We start from the raw sequence: 20,224 nt of genomic DNA, 5'->3' as shown, positions 1-20,224 counted from the left end.
TTCCAGAATCAAGTAGCAGCAATCTTGGAGTCACTGTGGACTCAAGATGATTCCCAGCATTTCTCAGAAGGCACATTCATTGAGAGGACTTTGGATGACCTCCCCCTCACGGGACTGCACGTTGTCTGACAGGAAAAACAGCTGTTTCCAACCACAGTGTGCATAAAGGGCTACTCTTTCTATCCAGAAGGTGCACACATCACACAATTACAGATTACAGGCAGTCCCCTGGTTACGAAGGTCTGACTCACGGGCAACTCATATCTGCCCTTTAATGTTACTTAAATTTGCCTTCCCTTTGAAAAGATTAAAACAACGCTTACAAGAAATTCTTCATCACAATCACCTCGACAAGCACGTGTAACTTTTAAACTGTTGCAAAGCCTTCTGGCCTTTTCTTGCACTAAAACCAAACTAAACCCACTGCTGCTGAGTCAGTTCTGACCATAGTGACCCTATAGGACAGAGCAGAATACCCCCACAGGGTTTCCAAAGAGCAGCTGGTGGATTCGAAGTGGTGACCTTTTGATTAGCAGCTGAGCTCTTAACCACTATGCCACCAGGGCTATCCTGCCCTAAAGTAAGGCTGGTTAAAAACTGTATGCACCTGTGCCGACTTACCTACAAAACCCTAAAGACACACTCAGGAATAGATCTCGCTGTTAACTTGGAGACCGCCTGTACTGCTACTGGAGCGTTGCCAGGAATACCCGGCAGGCTGGTGCCAACATTAACGATCTAGTCAAGCAACGAGTCCCCTCTGAATGCACGTGCAGCTGTGCCCTGATGGCTAAGCTCTTGTTTCTTTACTGTATCGCACCGGTACCTTCACTCTGAAACTAAATGGGTGCCCATCCTACCCTTTACTATACCCAGACAGAGAGATAGACAGGACTCTGCCCTGTCGGCAAGGAGGACTTCATTAATCAGATCCTTTTAATATGGCGTCAAAGTCCTATCGGGCAGGACACATATTATAAACACAGCAGCACGACTCATGAGTGAACTACAAAAAGAGACCAGAAAGGATTCCAGGAAAATTAATCTGACTTTAAAAGACGCGATATTGAAATTCAGCGAAGGAAAAAAGCCCAAGCAAATACTTCTTTAGCAGCCCTGTCCTCACAGGCTCATTCCTCAGAGAGAGGAGGCTGTCTCCTGTCCACCATGCACTGCAGCCAGGAGAGCAGAGCCTGGCACCATTGCAGAGATGTCCATAAACTGAAGCATGTTATCTGGATCAATTTTCCTACTGGGAACAACAAAATTCAAGATACAGCATTTTTTAAATAAAAGAGATGATAAAAAAAATAAGGAATGATCAGGTCAAAGTTAGAAGCCCTTATGGTGCAGTGGTTAAAGCATTTGGCAGCTAGCCGAAAGGTTGGCGGTTCGAACCCACCAGCTGCTCCACAGGAGAAGACGTGGCAGTCTGCTTCTGTAAAGATTACAGCCTTGAAAACTCTATGGGGCAGTTCTACTCTGTCCTGTAGGGTCACTCTGAGTTGGAATCTATGTTGACGAGAGTGGTTTTTGGGTAAAATTGAAAGGAAAACAATAATCCAGGGAAGTAAGAACACAGAAGAATCTCAAAAACAGCAGCATGATTTCAAAAGCCTAACAGAAGGCAGAAACCAAAGCCCCGGGGTAAGGTAAGAGATCTGGTGGGGAGGGAAGGGACAGGTAAACAAATTGTAAAGATATGACCTCAAACATAATGTTTTGTGACCACAATACAACACAAAAAATGAGCAACGAAAAGAAAATCTCTGTACGTGTGCCATTAAAAAACATGCTTCTAAATAACCCATTAGTCAAAGATATCAAAGGGATTTGATATTTTTAGTTGAACATAAAATATACAAAAACTGTAAGATGCAGCTAAAGGAAATATCTTAAATGCATTTATTAGAAAAGAAATGAAGAAAACTAGTATGTTAGAAACAGGGGTTTGAACTGGTTCAGTCACGGCCATCATAAACAACGGCAGTGCACACGTTGCATAGCAACCAATCTATTGCCCCTCAGACTTTGACTTAAGTAGGAAATAAACAAGGGTGCCCTGGTCAAAGATGGCTGCTGACTCTGCCACTCTGAACGTATGTCACTCTCCACAGTCCTGCCAATAATTCAATCTCCTGCACCAGGCTCCTGAAACATTTAAAGTGGTGCAGTCGGCTGCCATCTTTGAGCAGGGCCCCACTGTTTGTTTCCTGTCTGGTCAAAATCCAACGGGCATCAGATTTGGCTGCTGTGCAACGTGTGTACACTGCCTGCGTTTAAGACGGCCATGACTGAGCCAGTTTGTAGCCCTGGTTAGAAAGAGAATAGCAAAATAAACAAAGAAAATAATCAATGAAATAGAAAACAAACTTACGAGAGAAAGGATCTCCAAAGCTAAAAGCTGGTTCTTTGAAAGATCTAATAAAGCTGACAAATATCTGGCAATACTAATCTAAAAAGACAGAGAACACAAATAACTAGTAACAGGAATGAAAAAGGAGACACAACAGAACCCACAGAAATATTAGAAAACATTATAAACAATTTATGTTGAGACAGAAAATGACAAACTCCTAAAAATTTGAAATTACTAGAACTGATTAAAATGCAAGGCCCAGACACTTGAACTGTTTCGTTCTACCACACATACAAGGAAAAAAATCATTCCAATCTTAAAAAATCTTTCATAGAACAGAAAAAGGTAGTGCACTCCCCAACTCGTTTCATAAGGCTACCAATACAGACCAGTCTCACTTATAAAACTGATACTATGGTGACACGAGTTCCTTTATGTCTCCTTTTGCCTTGGTTCTTTCGAAAAACAGCTTAAGAGATTTTTCCTCTAAACCCTAAGGAGTTACCTTTGCCCTAGTTTTCTAACCTAGATGGTTTGTCACTTTTGTCTAAGCTGATTGACATCTCCTGGGTAAGCTGTAAACAACTTCCGGTTAGATACTTTTTGTCTGGCCCTGGGCTGCAGGCTGCCCTGTGATTGGTATGCATCCTGCAAGACTAGTCAATAAACTATGCAAATGAAGTGTTTATAGCCTAGTAAGCAAAAGAAGAGTCTGTGGCCTAGGTCAGTTTGTGGTCCTGGTGAGTAGGACATATCTTGAAATGGATAGTTTGTGTATATGTGCAGCCAACCCCACAGAAGTTTTTGAGACAGGAAAAGCAGCCGCAGAAGGAAGAAAGAAAAGAGAAGCGACAGAGAGCGGAGGTAGGGAAACGCCTAAAAGAGCGATAACACAGGTCAAGGGCTTCAACACTGACAATAGTGAGAGGCCCAGAAGGGGCTCAGCGGCAGAGCAGGCAGGCCCAGAACCTGTCCTGAGAGGAGGCCTGCACGGTCAAGAAAGCCGAGAGCTGTTCTGCACTGAAGAAGGGACACTTTGCCTCCATGCTTCCTGATCCTGAGTTGCACCCTGTTCCTTAACAAACCACTTAACTGTAAGTATGGTTTGTGAGTTCTGTGTGGCCTTTTTGACAGATTATCGAATCCAGAAGAAAAGTAAAGAAAGAGTGCCATGGAAGGGACAGCTGGTAAAAGAATTTGTAAAAAGGTTGGAGGGTGGAGGTATGTCTGACGTCCACCTCACGGGCAGCAGCTTGAGGCTGATTCTGGTCATTACCCTCTGAAGTTAGACAGGTTCTGAGGCTACTATTACTCCCGCCATTTCACAGATGCAAAAGTTAAATATGAAACATTAGCAAACTAAATCTAGCAATATACCGTATTTTTACTCAAGTAATTTGTGCTTTCTACATTTGTCTGCCAACTGCTCCCTCCTCTCACAAGGTATTTTCGTAAATATGCTATGTTAATTGTTTTTTTTTCTACAGCCAACCAACATGTAAAAAAAATGGCATAGCAGTGCTTTTGAAAGTATCTTGAGAGGTGTGGGTGCAGTTGTCAAAAGCAGAAGGTACACACGTTATTTGCGTAAAAATGCAGTATTCAAAAAGACAGCACATCAGAACAATAATTTTAACTGGTTTAATGACAGAAAACAGTGTAATTCACTTCAACATACTGAAAGTAAAAAAACTATCTCAATGATTCCATTTGATAAAACTCAACACTGATTCACAATAAAAATTTGTAGCCAAACATGAATAGAGGGGAATTCCTCCAATCTGATATGGGGTAGGAGAACAACAAAAAAAACCTACAGCAAAGATCTTTAATGGTGACACTGAGAGGTTTATCCCAGATTTGGAACGGGACAAGAATTTTTTTTTTATCACCACTTCTATTCAGTATTTTAAGTAAGGCCTCTCCAATGCATCAAGGAAAGGGGGGAAAAAAACAGGAAAAACCCCAAACCATCATTATTTGCTGATGATATGGCTGTACAGATATTGGACCAATAAATGACATCATGATAAACAGAGAAAAGACTGAAGTTGTCAAGGATTTCACTTTACTTGGGTCCACCATGAATGTCCGTGGAAGCAGCAGTCAAGAAATCGAAGACACACTGCACTGGGCAAATACGCTGCAAAAGATGTCTTTGAAGTGTTAAAAAGCAAAGATGTCACTTTAAGGACTCAGCTGCGCCTGACCCAAGCCACGGTGTTTTTAATCGCCTTTTTTGCATGCGAAAGCTCAACAATTAATAAGACCAAAGAAGAAATGACACCTTTGAATAGTGGTGTTAGCAAACAATATATACCATGGACTGTCAGAAAAACAGAGAAATCTGTCTCGGGAGAAGTACAGCCAGGATGCCCCTTAGAAGGAAGCAGAGACCACATCTCGCATACTCTGGACGTGTTATCAGGAGGTTCCACTCCCTGGAGAAAGACATCACGCTTGGTGAAGGATCACCAAAGAAGAGGAAGACCCTCAACCAGGTGGACTGACACACTGGCTGCAACAGTGGGCTCAAGCGTAACGACGACTGGAAGGATGGCGCCGGACCGGGCGGTGTCTGTTCTGTCACACGCTGGGCCGTTATCGGTCCGAAGCAACTCGGTGGCACCTAACAACAACAGGTAGAAACCCAAAGACCCGCAGATTAAGAATTCCTAGGTTGGCTTCCCCAAAATTGTGTACTGTCTTACCCTTCATCAATGTCACCGCTTAACTATTGTCCATTTAGTGTCTTTCCAACCCCACTCCGCCTTCATTACACAAAAGATGGTTTCTTTTTGTGTGTAAACCTCTTCATGAGTTTTTATAGTAACGGTCTCATACAACGTTTGTCCTTTTGTAACCGACCTATTGCACTAAGCATAATGGTCTCAGAGAATACCTAGCTCAGCTGGCGTAACAAAGTTTATAAAAAAAAAAGTTCTACATTCTACTTTGATGAATAGAGCCTTAAAAGTCCATGACCAGCCATCTAGGATACTCCACTGGTCTCACCTCTTCGGAACCAAGGATGAATGAAGAAAACTAAAGATACAAAGGAAAGATTAGTCCAAAGGACTAATGGACCACATCTACCACAACCTCCAGCAGACTGAGTCCAATACAACAAGATGGTGCCCAGCTACCACCACTGACTGCTCGGACAGGGATCATGACAGAGGGTCCCGGACAGAGCTGGAGAAAAATGTAGAACAAAACTGTAACTCAACAAGAACGATCAGACTTGCTGGCTTGAGAGAGACTAGAGCAACCTAAAATACTGCCCCCGGACACCCTTTCAGCTCAGTAATGAAGTCACTCCTGAGGTTCACCCTTCATCCAAAAATTGGACAGGCCCGTAAAACAAAACGGGACTAAAAGGGCACACCAGCCCAGGGGCAACCACTAGAAGGCCAGAGGGAACAGAAAAGCTGGTAATACAGAACCCAAGGTTGAGAAGGGAGTACTGACATGTTGTGGGGTTGTTAACCAATGTTATAAAACATTAGCTGTACTAACTGTTTAATGAGAAACTAGTTTGTCCTGTAAACCTTCATCTAAGGTATAATAACAGATTAAATTCAAGTATATATCAGCAAATAATGTGGAAAAAAAAACTACTACCCACCCACTATCTTAAAATAATATGTACAGGTAGTCCCCGACTTTTTTTTTTTTTTCATTTTCATTGTGCTTTAAGGGAAAGATTACAAAGCAAGTCAGTCTCTCACACAAAAACCCATATACACCTTGCTACACACTCCCAGTTACTCTCTCCCTAATGAGACAGCCTGCTCTCTCCCTCTACTCTCTCTTTTCATGTCCATTTCGCCAGCTTCTAACCCCCTTCACCCGCTCATCTCCCCTCCAGGCAGGAGATGCCAACATAGCCTCAAGTGTCCACCTGATCCAAGAAGCTCACCCCTCCCCAGCATCCCTCTCCAACCCATTGTCTAGTCCAATCCATGTCTGAAGAGTTGGCTTCGGGAATGGTTCCTGTCCTGGGCCAACAGAAGGTCTGGGGGCCATGACCACCGGGGTCCTTCTAGTCTCAGTCAGACCATTAAGTCTGGTCTTATGAGAATTTGGGGTCTGCATCCCACTGCTCTCCTGCTCCCTCAGGGGTTCTCTGTTGTGTTCCCTGTCAGGGCAGTCATTGGTTGTAGCCAGGCACCATCTAGTTCTTCTGGTCTCAGGATGATGTAGTTGCTGGCTCATGTGGCCCTTTCTGTCTCTTGGGCTGGTGATCACCTTGTGTCCTTGGTGTTCTTCATTCTCCTTTGATCCAGGTGGGTTGAGACCAATTGATGCACCTTAGACGGCTGCTTGCTAGTGTTTAAGACCCCAGATGCCACTCTTCAAAGTGGGATGCAGAATGTTTTCTTAATAGATTTTACTATGCCAATTGACTTAGATGTCCCCTGAAACCATGGTCCCCAGACCCCTGCCCCTGCTATGCTGGCCTTCGAAGCATTCAGTTTATTCAGAAAATTCTTTGCTTTTGCTTTAGTCCAATTGTGCTGACCTCCCCTGTATTGTGTGCTGTCCTTCCCTTCACCTAAAGCAGTTATCTACTATCTAATTAGTGAATGCCCCTCTCCCACCCTTCCTCCCTCCCATAACCACAAAAGAATGTTTTCTTCTCAGTTTAAACTATTTCTCAAGTTCTTATAATAGTGGTCTTATACAATATTTGTCCTTTTGCAACTAATTTCACTCAGCATAATGCCTTCCAGGTTCCTCCATATTTCAAAGATTCATCACTGTTCTTTATCGATGTGTAGTATTCCATTGTGTGAATATACCATAACTTATTTATCCATTCATCCGTTGATGGGCACCTTGATTGCGTCCATCTTTTTGCTATTGTAAACAGTGCTGCAATAAACATGGGTGTGCATATATCTGTTCAAGTAAAGGCTCTTATTTCTCTAGGATATATTCCAAGGAGTAGGATTACTAGATCGTATGGTAGTTCTATTTCTAGCTTTTTAAGGAAGTGCCAAATCCATTTCCAAAGTGGTTGTACCATTTTACATTCCCACCAGCAGTATCTAAGTGTTCCAATCTCTCCACAGCCTCTCCAACATTTATTATTTTGTGTGTTTTTTTGATTAACACCAGCCTTGTTGGAGTGAGATGGAATCTCATTGTAGTTTTGATCGGCATTTCTCTAATGGCTAATGATCGTGAACATTTCCTCATACATCTGTTAGCTACCTGAATGTCTTCTTTAGTGAAGTGTCTGTTCACATCTTTAGCCCATTTTTTAACTGAGTCCCTGACTTTTGACAGGGTTATGTTCTGATGACTGTTTTAAGTCCGTTCTGATGTTAAGTTGAATACCTTTTTCATGTGTGTGAAGTTTTATTATCTTTTATTATCATTATCTTTATAAATCTGATGTTTGAACACCTGTGAATGAACATTTGACAATGACAACATCAGCAAACAATGTGCTAAGATATCACATGTAGTACATAATACTAACAATAAGATGTACCAAAAAAAAAGACGGTCGTTAAGTGTGGTTTGTTGTAACTAGAACACGTTGTAAGTTGAGGACTACCTATATTTAGGAATAAATCTAATAGGAGATTTGCAAAACCTCTACAGGGAAAATCATAAAACTTTACTGAGGGGCATGAAAGAACCCCACCTTCAAGCCATACACAAAAGTTGATTCATGGGGATTACAAACCTACACGTGAAAAGCAACACAGTAAAATGTTTTAGAGTACAGGAATTTTTTTTATGATAAGAGTTAAGGAATGATTTCAACAAATTGATAATTTAAACTACATTAAAATTAAGGACTTCTGCATGTCAACTGACACCAGGAAGAGAATGAAGAGACGAGCCTTGGAGAAGACAAGAAACACAAAACTAATGGCAGTTTCACATTTATACCTTACAAAGAATTCCTACAAATCAATGAAAAAAAGGGTATATGTCCAACTGGAAAAATAAGTAGAAAAAAGATTTGAACAGGCACTTCACAAGAGAACAAACCACCAATGAATGTAAAAAGGTGTTCAATCTTATTTCTAAGGAAAAAAGCCCTGTTGCCGTTGAGTCGATTTCAACTCATAGCGACCCTACAGGACAGAGTAGAACTGTCCCATAGAGTTTCCAAGGAGCGCCTGGTAGATATGAACTGCCGACCTTTTAGTTAACAGCTGCAGCTCTTATCCACTAAACAACCAGGGTTTCTGTAATCAGGAAAAGCACAGATTAAAACCACAATGGGATACTACCAGGCAACCCCTCGGATTGGCTAAAATTAAAAAGCAGTGCCTCTGGCCATCTATCCACCCCCAGGACAGCACCCCACAGCTCCAAAATTCCTCTCCCCTGGCTCACAAGGACTCTGCCAACTGCAGACCCCATAAGGGTTAACCAGGCAGCCCCAAGTGAAGTGTGTGCACAGGGTTGGCATCAGAGCATGGAGCCCAAGCCCAGGGGAGAAGGAAGAACGCAGGAAAGCTCAAGAAAAGAAGCCCGTGCAGTGAGAGTAGTCTCAGTGGCCTGGAACAGGACATTATGATATCAGTTTTGTCACCCAACAGAAGTCATTGTTCTCAGCAGTGTTTCAGGATTCTGGCTCTCTCCTCTGGGCCTAGTTCAGAGACCAGGCACATGGCAGGTGGTCACTGAATATTTGCAAAAATAAGCACTTGCCACTACTTTCGAGAGTTAATCAGCAACTGGGCTGCAGTCTCCAGCCGAGGTACCAAATTAAGCTATCTTTCCAGAACACGAGGGAGCCCTAGAGGCTTGGCAGCAAAGCTGTACGCACAAATGTATCTCAGAAAACACACTCATCAAGCCCCAGAAGAACACTCTCAGCTAAACCCAAGCTCCTAGAAAGTTCTCTCCAATCTCCAGGGTAACTGCTGGCTCCTGCTGAGGAGCTCACGGCCCCTTCCTTCGCCGTCAGCTGCAATCTCGGCAGACACTGGGGCAGCCTGACCACTCAGAAAGAGCAGCTGCCCTCCCTCTGGGATCTGGGCAGGGCAGTCAGGTGGATTTAACTCACGTCCCCTTCAGCCTCCCTCGGGCTATGATCTCAGCAGATGCTGCTGGGACAGGCTGACCTCTTAACGCAGGTAGCTCTGTTCCCTTTGGGATCTACACAGGACATCCCAGTGGTTTTCAACCAGAGACCAGATTCTAGCTAGACCTGTCAAGCCTGTCTGCCCTCCCCTTTTCTTCTGCTGTTGCATCTTGAGGCTTCTGGGTAAAGCCCTATTCTGAAGTTCTAAGCAGAATTAGGAAGTAACAGCCTATAGGTCACCCCAAGCCCTGTGACCATGAGGCTCAGGTCCAGGGGAAGACTGTGACAAACACTCCCTGCCCCACCCCCTGGTATCACACACCCCTCAGCAAGGCCTGCTAGCGCCTCCCCAACACTGAAACCTGCCATCTGCTGTCCGCTCCACAATCCTGGCAGCCTAGGTCAATAACAGCTAAAGTTGCAACCTCTACAGAGAGAACAACTGCCTCCCAGACCCATATTCAGGCATGTGGCCCTTGTGCCGTGGCGCAGGTCTGCTGAATGGTGTCTGACCACACTAAGTCTCCTTCCTCACAGGCTGCACACGGGGCCTGAGCCACCGTAAGCCTATAACTGGTCTCGGGGAAGGGGGGAAAAAGGCCCAGCTCCCCTTGAAGCCATGACACTCTCATGCGTCAGGTGGCAATGCGGGGCACCTGCATCCCTCAGGGCCACATTCAGCCGCTCTCGGGACTCAAGGGATTTCCCAGCAGCAGTACTGATCAAATGTCTCCTGTCCCTGCAGCTGGGAGGGCCCCACCCTAGTCAGGCACTCAAATACAGTGTCTCATTTAATCCTCATAACTACCTACAGATGGCTTTATTTTACAGAGATTTAGGTGCCCAAGGTCACACAGCTGGTGTAAACTGCAGAATCGGGCACTAAGGAGAGGCGTGGGGCCTGTCATCTTGGAATTCCCCCCAGGCTGCCTTCGCACTCAGCTGTGCAAAGGCCAGGGTCACACGGACCTACTGCCCATAAGCAACACAGCTACAACAAACGGTCTTCTGGAAGCATTTCCCATTTTGGTCTCCAGTCAATGAATGACTGAGTGTTTCTTCAGCACAAGGTGTAACTAAGGCCTCAGGCACTGGTCCTGGGCAGCGGCCCCAAGGTGAGGAAAACCCATTCTCACCACTGCACACTTACCACCACGGAGTCGTTGTGAGTCAGGTCGACGACCACGGGCTCTAAGGACTCACAGGTGAGGTCCACTATTTCATCTCCAGCTTCAAACGAGAAGATTTAAAAAGCATCAGGAGAAAGGCAGAGCCTCATCAACACGTAGACAGAAGTAGACCAGGACACCATGACGTGGATGAACCTTGGAGACATCTCACTGAGTGAGTCAGCAAGTCCAAAAGGACAAACATGGTATGATCTCACTTACATAAAATAAGCAAACATACAGAAACCAAAGATTATTAGGTTTCAGGGGTGGGAGGGAGGGAAATGGGGAGCTTTTCTTTGGGGGCGCTGAGTTTACGTTCATCGTGGTGGAATGTTTGGGATGAGACAGTTAGAACGGTGCACAGCATGGGAAATGTCTACGTCACCGAGCTGTAAATGTGGAAGCTGTGGTGCTGGTAGGTGTTTCGGTGTGCATGCTTTCACCACGATATAGAAAACAAAAGCAGTGGTTTATATATGTTAAAAAAAAAACAGAGCAAAGCTTGGAAAAGCACCAGTCCCGACCCTGTTCTCAGGGGCAATAGCCAACACACACCTTTCCTGTGAGCAGGTGTACAGTGTTTTCAGATGCACCATCGGGAGGGCGTGTGTGGACACCTCTTTCCCTGGGTGACATTCCCATGTGGCTAGGCCTGTACCCTACGTGCTCCTTCACATAGAGAGGTGGTGACTCACTGGCTGGGGTGGGTGGGAGAAGGCACAGGGCACCCTCGGCTCAGGGCCTTCCTTTTTGGGAGCAGCCGGCTGGTAACTTCTGACCCTCTCAGCCGGGAATGCCACCCACTGGTTATTCCAGGCTGTTCAAGCTGCCTGGGTGAGTGAGTGTGGCAGCCACCTGGTCCCCAGGCCGAGTCACGCTCAGATCAGCAACTCCATCAGTTCTAAAGTAAGCATTTTACCTCCCTTTCTCTCTGAAGTGCTCCCCAGCTTGGATGGAGAACAGGGGTGTTCCAACACACAAAAGTGGACCCTGCTCTGCAGTCTGCCCTTTGGAGCCCTATACACTGCGGATGCCACGTGAGCACAGGCTAACGTTGGAATTGCTATGGGCAGAGGAATGAGGCATGGAGTACAACATTCATTTGTGTATATAATTTTTATTTCTATGAGAGTATGATTTTTAGAAATAGCATGATTCTAATATTTGTTTGGAGAGCACTGGTGGTCCAGTGGTTAAGTGCTTGGCTGCTAACCTAAAGTTCAGCAGTTTGAACCCACCAGCCACTCAGTGGGGGAAAGATGTGGCAGTCTGCTTCCATAAAGATTTACAGCCTTGGAAATCTATGGGGCAGTTCTGCCCTGTCCTCATAGGGTCGCTATGACTTGGACTCAACAGCAATGGGTAATATTTGTTTGGAGAAAGTGGCTTCCAATGCATTTAATATATTCTACCTTGTTTTATCTTCCCGTATTAAAATGCTTCGCAAAAATAAAACCCATAATACAGCGTAACTAGCCAACGTGATCTGTAAATTGCAAAGAGAATTTCTCATTCTATTTAATGGCTGCCTTAAGGGCAGAATTCAGACACCAGGGCATCAGCTTTGGGGATGGAGGGAAGGGAGGCCAGGGTCCTAGCCTCTAGGCCAAGAGGTGAAGAGGTACTCACAGCCAAGGCCCTTTAGGAATTCCCTGTTAGACGTGCAACTCAGTGACCAGAGACAGCACGGAGAACTCGTTACTCGGGGTGTGGGCGTGAAGTACACCTCAGACCAAGTGACTTCTCTTCCAACGCCAGTTTTCAGGCATCAGTTATAAACACACCCTCGCTGCAGCGCAAAGGGACTGGGGCAGGCCTTGCCACCCCCTGTGCAGACACGGGCTCCCCACCTCTCGCCCGGGGGCCCCGCCTCTCGCCCGGGGGCTCCGCCAACAAGCTTGCCTCCTTGGGTGACGACCTGTCTTAATGAAAAAACCTAAGAGGAAAGCTGAGTACTCCATGAAGCGAAGCAATTTAAGTAGAAGAGGTGGGTCCAGGGCAGCATGGCACTCCCGTGCTGCAGGTTCCCAGTGGGCTGAACGGTTATCCCAGCTGCATGACAGTCTCAAAACCTGAGGGGGTCTTAGGGTACCATAAAGCAGACATAGTACAGCTCTAACCCAAGGTAGCTTTGAGTCGTGAGTGGAAAAAATCCTTGGCAATGGATATCCACAGGCGAGTCTGAAATTGTGGAGATTTTAAAAAGGCACCGGGGAAGAACTCATCGTAGCTAGCCCTTGTACATTAAGGGCTACCTGCCAAGCGCTGTTCTAAATGTTTCCCATTATTAACTCATTGTGGCCCTAACAACTCTATGCAGTAGGTACTACCAGGAACCTGTTTCAGGAGAGGAAATGGAGATTCAGAGGTCACGTAAGTTGCCCCAAGCCCCATAGCTGGTCAGTAGCAGTGTGGGGCATCAACAGGGTTTGTGCCCACCTGCCACACCACACTGCCTCTCCGCGTTTCCACGGTACTGAGCGCGACCTTACCGCTTTCCACAAGTTCTATGGGTTCTGCTTCCACAGCCATCTCGGGTGTGGAGGCTGCTTCCCGAGTTCGCTTCTGGGCTTGTCTAGGACTGACTGTTCCACCACGACGTTTTCTCTGAGGGTATTGAGGGAAAAGAGTAAACATTCACATGAGCTCCTAAGTATTCATGAATTCAGCAAGAAGTCTAAGTAGAAGAAGAAAAGCTCAACAATGGGGACTGTTTCAACTCATCAACACCGCAGGCAGCCAGGGGGTAGACCTGAGGTTGGGGTCCTTTCAAAACTTGAGATTCTAGAACACTGGATGTTTACAGAGGAAGAAACCACCCAAAACATATAGTGAACAACAATTTTATAAAGTAAAATTTTCACTGTACCAAATTATCAGTATGTGAGAAGCATGACACACCCTTCTATGAAGCCTCGTGTTCCAGGTCAGGATCTGGCCTTGGTAGCAGATGGCCCTCCTTTAACCACGTTACAGGCCCCTTTCCTCCTTGAACGTGTGTTCTGTCGTATTAAGCCTATTTTGGTTTTTAGGCCAAATAAGTTTGGCTTCAAAGTTAACAACTCAGTTGTGGAAAGCTGGTCTCCTGTGGGAATGTATGTGTCTTCTAACCATTTAGGGTATTACCCAGTGTGATTCACACCCTTACAATCAAAGCGTCTCTCACTGGCTCTGAGACCCACAGTTGGCTGGGACCCAGCGGGCTGTAGGCACCTACGTTCTGAACTAGCCTTTCCTCCACATGCTCAAGTTGCTGGCTTGCCAATATGCTTCACCACCTGTGGCCTACACCTGTTGCTGTCAAGTCAATTCTGACTTACAGCAACCCTACAAACCCATTCCTGTCGAGTCAATTGACTCATAGCGACCCTAAAGGACAGAGTAGAACTGCCTCATAGTTTCCAAGCGCTGGCCCCAACGACAAGCTGGCAATGTGCTTCCCTGTAGCTGCCGTCCTCAAAGGAGACAAGCCTGCCACCTTGTTATTCCCATCCTGCATGTCCTGCCGTCCCTCACACAGCCCCGCCACCTACCTACTGGGTGACCTGGGACAGGTACTGAGCTTCTTAAGCCTGAATTTCCTCACCAGTCCCTGCCTTGCAGGACTGAGATAGGATTAAATGAGATAATGTATATAAAGCACTGAGCGTAGATGGAAGATGCTATTATCACTCTAACTTCTGTGTTTGCTTTGTATCAGTTGCCAGTTCCAACTCGTGGTGAGCCCGTGCGTGCAGAGTAACACTGCTCTGTAGAGTTTTCAAGGCTGTGACCTTTCAGAAGCAAACCGCCAGGCCTATCTGCAAAGGAGCCTCTAGGTGGGTTCGAACCACCACCCTTTTGGCTAGTACTCTAGAGTTTAACTGTGCCACCCAGGGACTCTACTTGCCTTTTTAGGGCCAGTTTCCCATTGTGGCTTGATTGCCATTTTGTCCTGGGAGCTGCGCCAGGACTGGATGATGAGAGGCAGGACAGGACCCAAGAGCAGCTGCTCAACCTAAGCCTCGCCAGGTAATAAGGGGAAGCCTAATTCTATCTGCGATTTAGACTGCTACCCTGTCTGTCAGCTTGAGGAAGCTGGGAAGTGGAGTGAGGTTTGGCAGGGTCCCCTGGATCCAAGGAGCACTTGCGTCCCCAGGCAGGGCCACAGACAAGTGATGGCAGAGAGGACCTGCTCTTTCCCTCGAGGGAGCTGACCCCTCTGGCCTCAGCTGAGTTCTGCTGCCAGTGTTCCCCTGTGGACAGGCTGCTTAGTTAGGGCTCCTACACCTTTATCCTACTCTCCCAAGTTGTCCTCGTGTCCCCCTTCCTCTACAGCAGACAAGTCTTCTTTACCAGCCACTGCTAAAACAGAACCCTTTACGTCCCTACCCCAGGCACCTGTGTTGTTTCCAGTCCCTACTGAGGGAGCCAAGGAAGCAGTCACAGGACCGCCTGGACCCTGAGCCTCAGCTTGTGGCATTGTAGTAACACCCCCACGCCCGGCCCAGCACTTACCATCCCACCTTCCCACCTCCAGGGAAGCCTCTCAATCCCCTGGCTGCTCTTCTGGGACCTCCACATCTTTAATCTGAGTTCTCCTTGACCTCTCCCCCTTTTCTTCATTGGTCAACTTGTACACAACTTTCAAGAACCTCCTCAAAAGCCGCCTCCTCTGTAGAGGCTCTGCCTGGACTAACCACTTCTCGATCTTCTTCCAAGAGTCTTCCCATCCTGCTACTCTCTTCTTCTGCCTCTCCTCAAAGAGGGGGGACTGTGGGAATTCATTGAGGCAGCAGGCAGGGGGGTCTGATACTGCAGGGCCAGGCTCAGTCCATCCTGGAATATTTGCTGAGACTCTCTCCCATCTGTCCTCTTGTATTTTTTTCAGCGTCTCTCCTTTTTTAGCTAGCAGAACCCTCAGAGACCCCCAACTTAGAGCTAAAACCAACCATCTGACCACTACCACAGAAGTTACTGACCTCATTCTTTCCTGGCTCTGCCTGTCCTGGTGCCTTCTGTGTAGGCTTGGGGGCTTCCCAGGTGAGGCACCGAGGCTCAGGGTAACCACTTTCCTACAATGAGCTCAGTGGCTATCTGCAGCTAAGGAGCAACAGGTGAGGTGGCTATTTAAAGCACACCTGTCTGTCAGAAGGGGGGATCCAGTTAAGCAGACCCCCCTTTTGTTCTCTGAGCAGGATGGGTATGGATATCAGCAGTGGGCCTGGGGCACAGTGGGGACTGGGGTGGTCAGGAACAGGAAGAAGAGGGAGAGGGCTCACAGGGGTCAAACAGCCAGTGACCAGGTCTACAGGAGTCTCAGGGCTGCTTGTTTAATCGCATCTTGCCCGCCTTCCCTGTATCATTCCCAGCACCCCTAGAATGCAGAAATAGCATCCAAAGGTCTTTTAACATCTGCTCCACTGGAGAAGCGTTCACTGTCTTGAAAACAGCTGTTTTCAGCTACATATGCTTAGGATTGCCTAAAAGGGACAACCCTGGCGAGTGAGCTCTGACTGTCGGCTGGGAGTAAACGGGGCAGGGGACCTTCAGGCAATCTTCTCTGGAGCCACCGGACTCCAGGTGACATCTAGGTTGCCCCAAACCAGAGGTGCTTGTGAGGTTTGATAAAATCTCCAAATAATAGTTAAAGTGGTCACCGAAGATTACTGCGAACGTGCTCCCACTGGGCCAAAAATAACACATGGAAATAAAATTGGGGAAACTGTAAACTGGTTCTGAATGATTAAATAAATGCTTATTCCAGGAAACCAAGGAGCCCTATTACTTCCAGGACATTGACAGCTGCACCCAAGGCAGGACACGGCCAAACCCCAGCCGTGCATCCCGCGGCTTCTGTCTGCCGCAACCACAGCACCACCCGTGACACTAGAGTTCAGCGAGAGACGAACAAGCTGGTTTAACTTCGCTGCTGTCCCTGGCGCACACACGCTCTTTCGACATTCGGTTACTCAGAGGCATCTTTACGGGACTCCCGTCGACGTGCCACACGGAATCAGGCAGCTGCTCAGCTCTGAAGATACGATAGAGAAACTCACTGTGCTCATTGTGCTCGACTCCACCTACAGAAAAGACGTGATCTGTCCCAGGGTGGGTAGGGAGGTGACCTTTCTCAACCTCTCACACCTGCTGGTTAGTCATTTCCCAGCTTGCCTGAGGATTCGGGGCCAGAGAGACTTCCAGCGTCTTCAAATTCTGAAAAACAGAGAGTTGATTAAATGCTGCCACACGCATCAGCTACAACAAAGCTCAGCTCAGTAAGCTACGTGCCTTGCTGAACACGTTTATGTACTTTATTTCATTTAACCCCGCAGTAATTGTGTGAAGTGAGAGAATTCTTGTTGAACGCAGGACCACCTGATTCCAAAGCTTGCAACCATAATCCTCACACTACCCTCCCGTCCTCCTTTCTGGCGTTGAAAGTATTATGCTAACTTCTGCAAAAAAGAACCAGAGTTGCCACAATGCAGGTAAGCTTCTTCCTCACACATGACCTCACCTACTCCTCAGAATACCTGGGAAGGAACAGAGATTACTGTTTTATTGTACACACAGAGAAACCAAGGCCACAGCAAAACCCAGTCTGTCTGTTTCAACAGCCTCACTGTCCCCATCTGGGGGAGCTGATGATTTTGTTGAAGAGATCACAGCAACTCCCCTAATTCACCTGTGTGCCCAGCTGAGACTTCCATCACTAGCAAAAGGTAAACTGGGGGGAACCAGGAGACTGTGGGTGGGGAAGTAGCGTAAGGAGGGGACTCTCCAGGAAGGGCGGATAAAGCATCAGTGTTTCTGTGAGATAGGCTCAGCTTTCTGAGAGCCAGAGGCCCTTGGGTTTCATTCTGGGGCTGCTGGAGATTGCAGCTGAGTTCTGTGTCAGGAACCCACAGGGGTGAGGGAGTGAATGAGAGGCAAAACTGTGGAGCCTGGAACCAGGAGGCAGGGTTTAATCAGGTGGAAGGTGCAAAGACCCTTACGGGGAGCCCTGAGCATGGAGCAGGGCTGAGGGTACTGGCGAGAGAGCTCCTTAAGGAGGAAGCTCTCAGGGCACCCAGTTTGGACAAGTGTGCCGTGGACTACCAGCAGTGTTACCAGGAAAGGTCAGAGGTTTTTCCAGGAAAGACCATCTGAGGTGCTCTCTACACCCTGCAGCCTGGCACCTGTGAGGAAGGGCACTGTGCATGTGCCAGCTCTCTTGGCACCGCGTCACCCACCCTAACTATAAAGGTTTAGGGGAAGATGCCTGAGCTCTGTCACTCTCTGAGGGGAGACAATGTAGCCGGCATGCAGCATGACATCTGATGGCACACACCAGGCCCACTGGTGCTCCCACAAGAATGGCACGATGGCCCATCAGCAGATGAATGGATAAACAAATTACAGTATAGTCACACGATGGAATACTACGCAATGATGAGGAACAACAATGAATCTATGAAACATAACATGAGTGAATCTGGAAGGCATTATGCTGAGTGAAGTTGGTCACTCGCAAAAAGACAAATATCTTATGAGATCACTTATCCTAAGAACTCAAGAAAAGGTTTCAACACAGAAAAAAAACATTTGATGGTTACGACTGTGAGGAAGAAGAGAGAGGGAAATTCACCAACTAGGTAGTGGACAAGAATTATCTTAGGTGAAGGGAAGGACAATACACAACACAGGAGAAGTCAGCATAACTGGACTAAACCAAAAGCTAAGAAGTTTCCTGAACACAACCAAACACTTTGAGGGACAAAGCAGCAGGGGTGGGGATCTGGGGACCATGGTTTCAGGGGACATCTAGGTCAACTGGCATAACAAAGTTTATTGAGAAAACGTTCTGCATCTCACTTTGGTGAGTGGTATCTGGGGTCTTAAAAGTTAGCAAGCAGACATCTAAGATGCATTAATTGGTCCCAATCTACCTGGAGCAAAGAAGAATGACAAGCGCCAAAGACACAAGAAAAATATGTGGCCAAGAAACAAAAGGGGCCACGTAAACCGGAGACTCCCATCAGCCTGAGACCAGAAGAACTAGATGGTACCTGGCTACCACCAAAGACCACCCTGACAGGGAACACAACAGAGAGCTCCTGACGGTGCAGGAGAAATGTGGGGTGCAGAACTCAAATTCTAGTAAAAAGACCAGACTTAATGGTCTGATTGAGACTGGAGGAACCCCAGAAGACATGTCCCCCGGACTCTGTTAACCCAGAACTAAAACTATTCCCAAAGTCAACTCTTCCAACATAGACTGGACTATAAAACGATACTCGTGAAGAGTGTTCAAGTAGATACAGGAGACTAAACGGGCAGCTCCTGTCCAGAGGTGAGATGAGAAGGCAGAGGGGAACAGGAGCTGGCTGAATGGACACAGGAAATCTAAGACGAAAAGGAGGAATGTACAGTCACATTATAAGGAAAGCAACTAAGGTCACATAACAATGCGTGCATAAATTTTTGTACTAGAAACTAACTTGAGCTGTCAACTTTCACCTGAAGCACAATAAAAAAGAACAAACAAAAGAATGGCACGATGACTTCTCAAAGCAACATCTTATCCACTGAGCCTTCGCACTCAGACACTCAGGTGGGGGCTCTGGCCAGGATAAGACTGTCCACTTGTCTTAAAGGGGGAGGCACCCCAGCATCCCCACAAGACCATTTAGATCACCTGGTAATTCCAGATTTACATTTCCTGGCTTCTGACGCACAAGTTTCTAATCCCAAGAAGTGTCTGATCTTTTGGTGTGCGCCTATGATGTAGTTTCTTTTCGTGGACAGAACTGAGAAAAATCGGATAAAAGTATCATTTAAGCAGGGTGTATGAATAATCCCAAATATAAGAATCAGCACAAAGTCAGTTCTCAAGGGGGAGGCCAAGTATATCCCAGATTTCCACACTGTGCACCTCTCACACTAGCCACTCTCTCCCCTCAGCGCCCCCCCCCACCTTTGAGTTCGGCAATTCCTTACAACACATCACAGAACTCACAAACTGTACTCACAGTTAAGTGCTTTATTAAGAAACAGGGTACAACTTGGGGTCACAATCAACAGGCTACAACTCAGGATCAGGAAACATGTAGGCACAGTCTCCCTTCTTCAGAGCAGGACAGGTTTCTCGGCTCCTCTAGGCTTCCTCTCGGCCCCCAGGACAGGCTCCTCTTGGGCTTGCCACCTGTCTGTCGCTGCCCACTCTGCCCCTTCTGGGCCTCCCTTTGTCTTCAGTGTTACAACCCTTGACCTGCTTTACAGCTCTTTCAGGAGTTTTCTTGCCTCCTCTCTCTCTCTGCTTTTTCTTGTCTTGAAAATCTCTGTGGGGTTGGCTGCTTATATACACAACTTCTTGTCAATTTCAAGGCATGGCATCTCCCTGCAGTGGGCCACAAACTGACCAGTGCCCTTTCAGCAGGCCAGATACTTCATTTTACATAGTCTATTGCCCAATCCCTGCAAGGTGCATATAAATCACAGGGCAGGCTGCAGCCCAGGACCTGACAGAAAGTATCAAACCAAGTTGTTTACAACTTAACCCAGGAAATGTCAATCAACTTGGCAAAAGTAACAAACCCTTCAGGTATAAACTAGGGCAAAGGAAATTCCCCAGGCTTTAGGGGAAAAATCTCTCAAGCTGTTTTTCCAAAGAAC

At 46.7% G+C, this 20,224-nt stretch overlaps 1 protein-coding gene across 1 annotated transcript in view; it reads right to left on the bottom strand.

Annotated features, from left to right (window-relative positions):
* RNF4 (ring finger protein 4) overlaps positions 1–20,224 on the bottom strand; it is a 40,424-nt gene that overhangs the window by 6,803 nt on the left and 13,397 nt on the right. Inside the window, exons 2-4 of the mRNA XM_049886614.1 lie at positions 16,627–16,783; positions 13,081–13,195; positions 10,567–10,646 (exon numbers count right to left, since the gene is read on the bottom strand). Of these exons, the coding sequence (XP_049742571.1) occupies positions 10,567–10,646; positions 13,081–13,195; positions 16,627–16,635 (204 nt within the window). The 5' untranslated portion in view covers positions 16,636–16,783. The remainder of the gene's footprint in view (positions 1–10,566; positions 10,647–13,080; positions 13,196–16,626; positions 16,784–20,224) is intronic.

This window comes from Elephas maximus, chromosome 5 (assembly GCF_024166365.1).
Source record: "Elephas maximus indicus isolate mEleMax1 chromosome 5, mEleMax1 primary haplotype, whole genome shotgun sequence".
Classification (NCBI taxonomy): domain Eukaryota; kingdom Metazoa; phylum Chordata; class Mammalia; order Proboscidea; family Elephantidae; genus Elephas; species Elephas maximus.
This window is presented reverse-complemented; position numbering and strand designations above follow the sequence as displayed.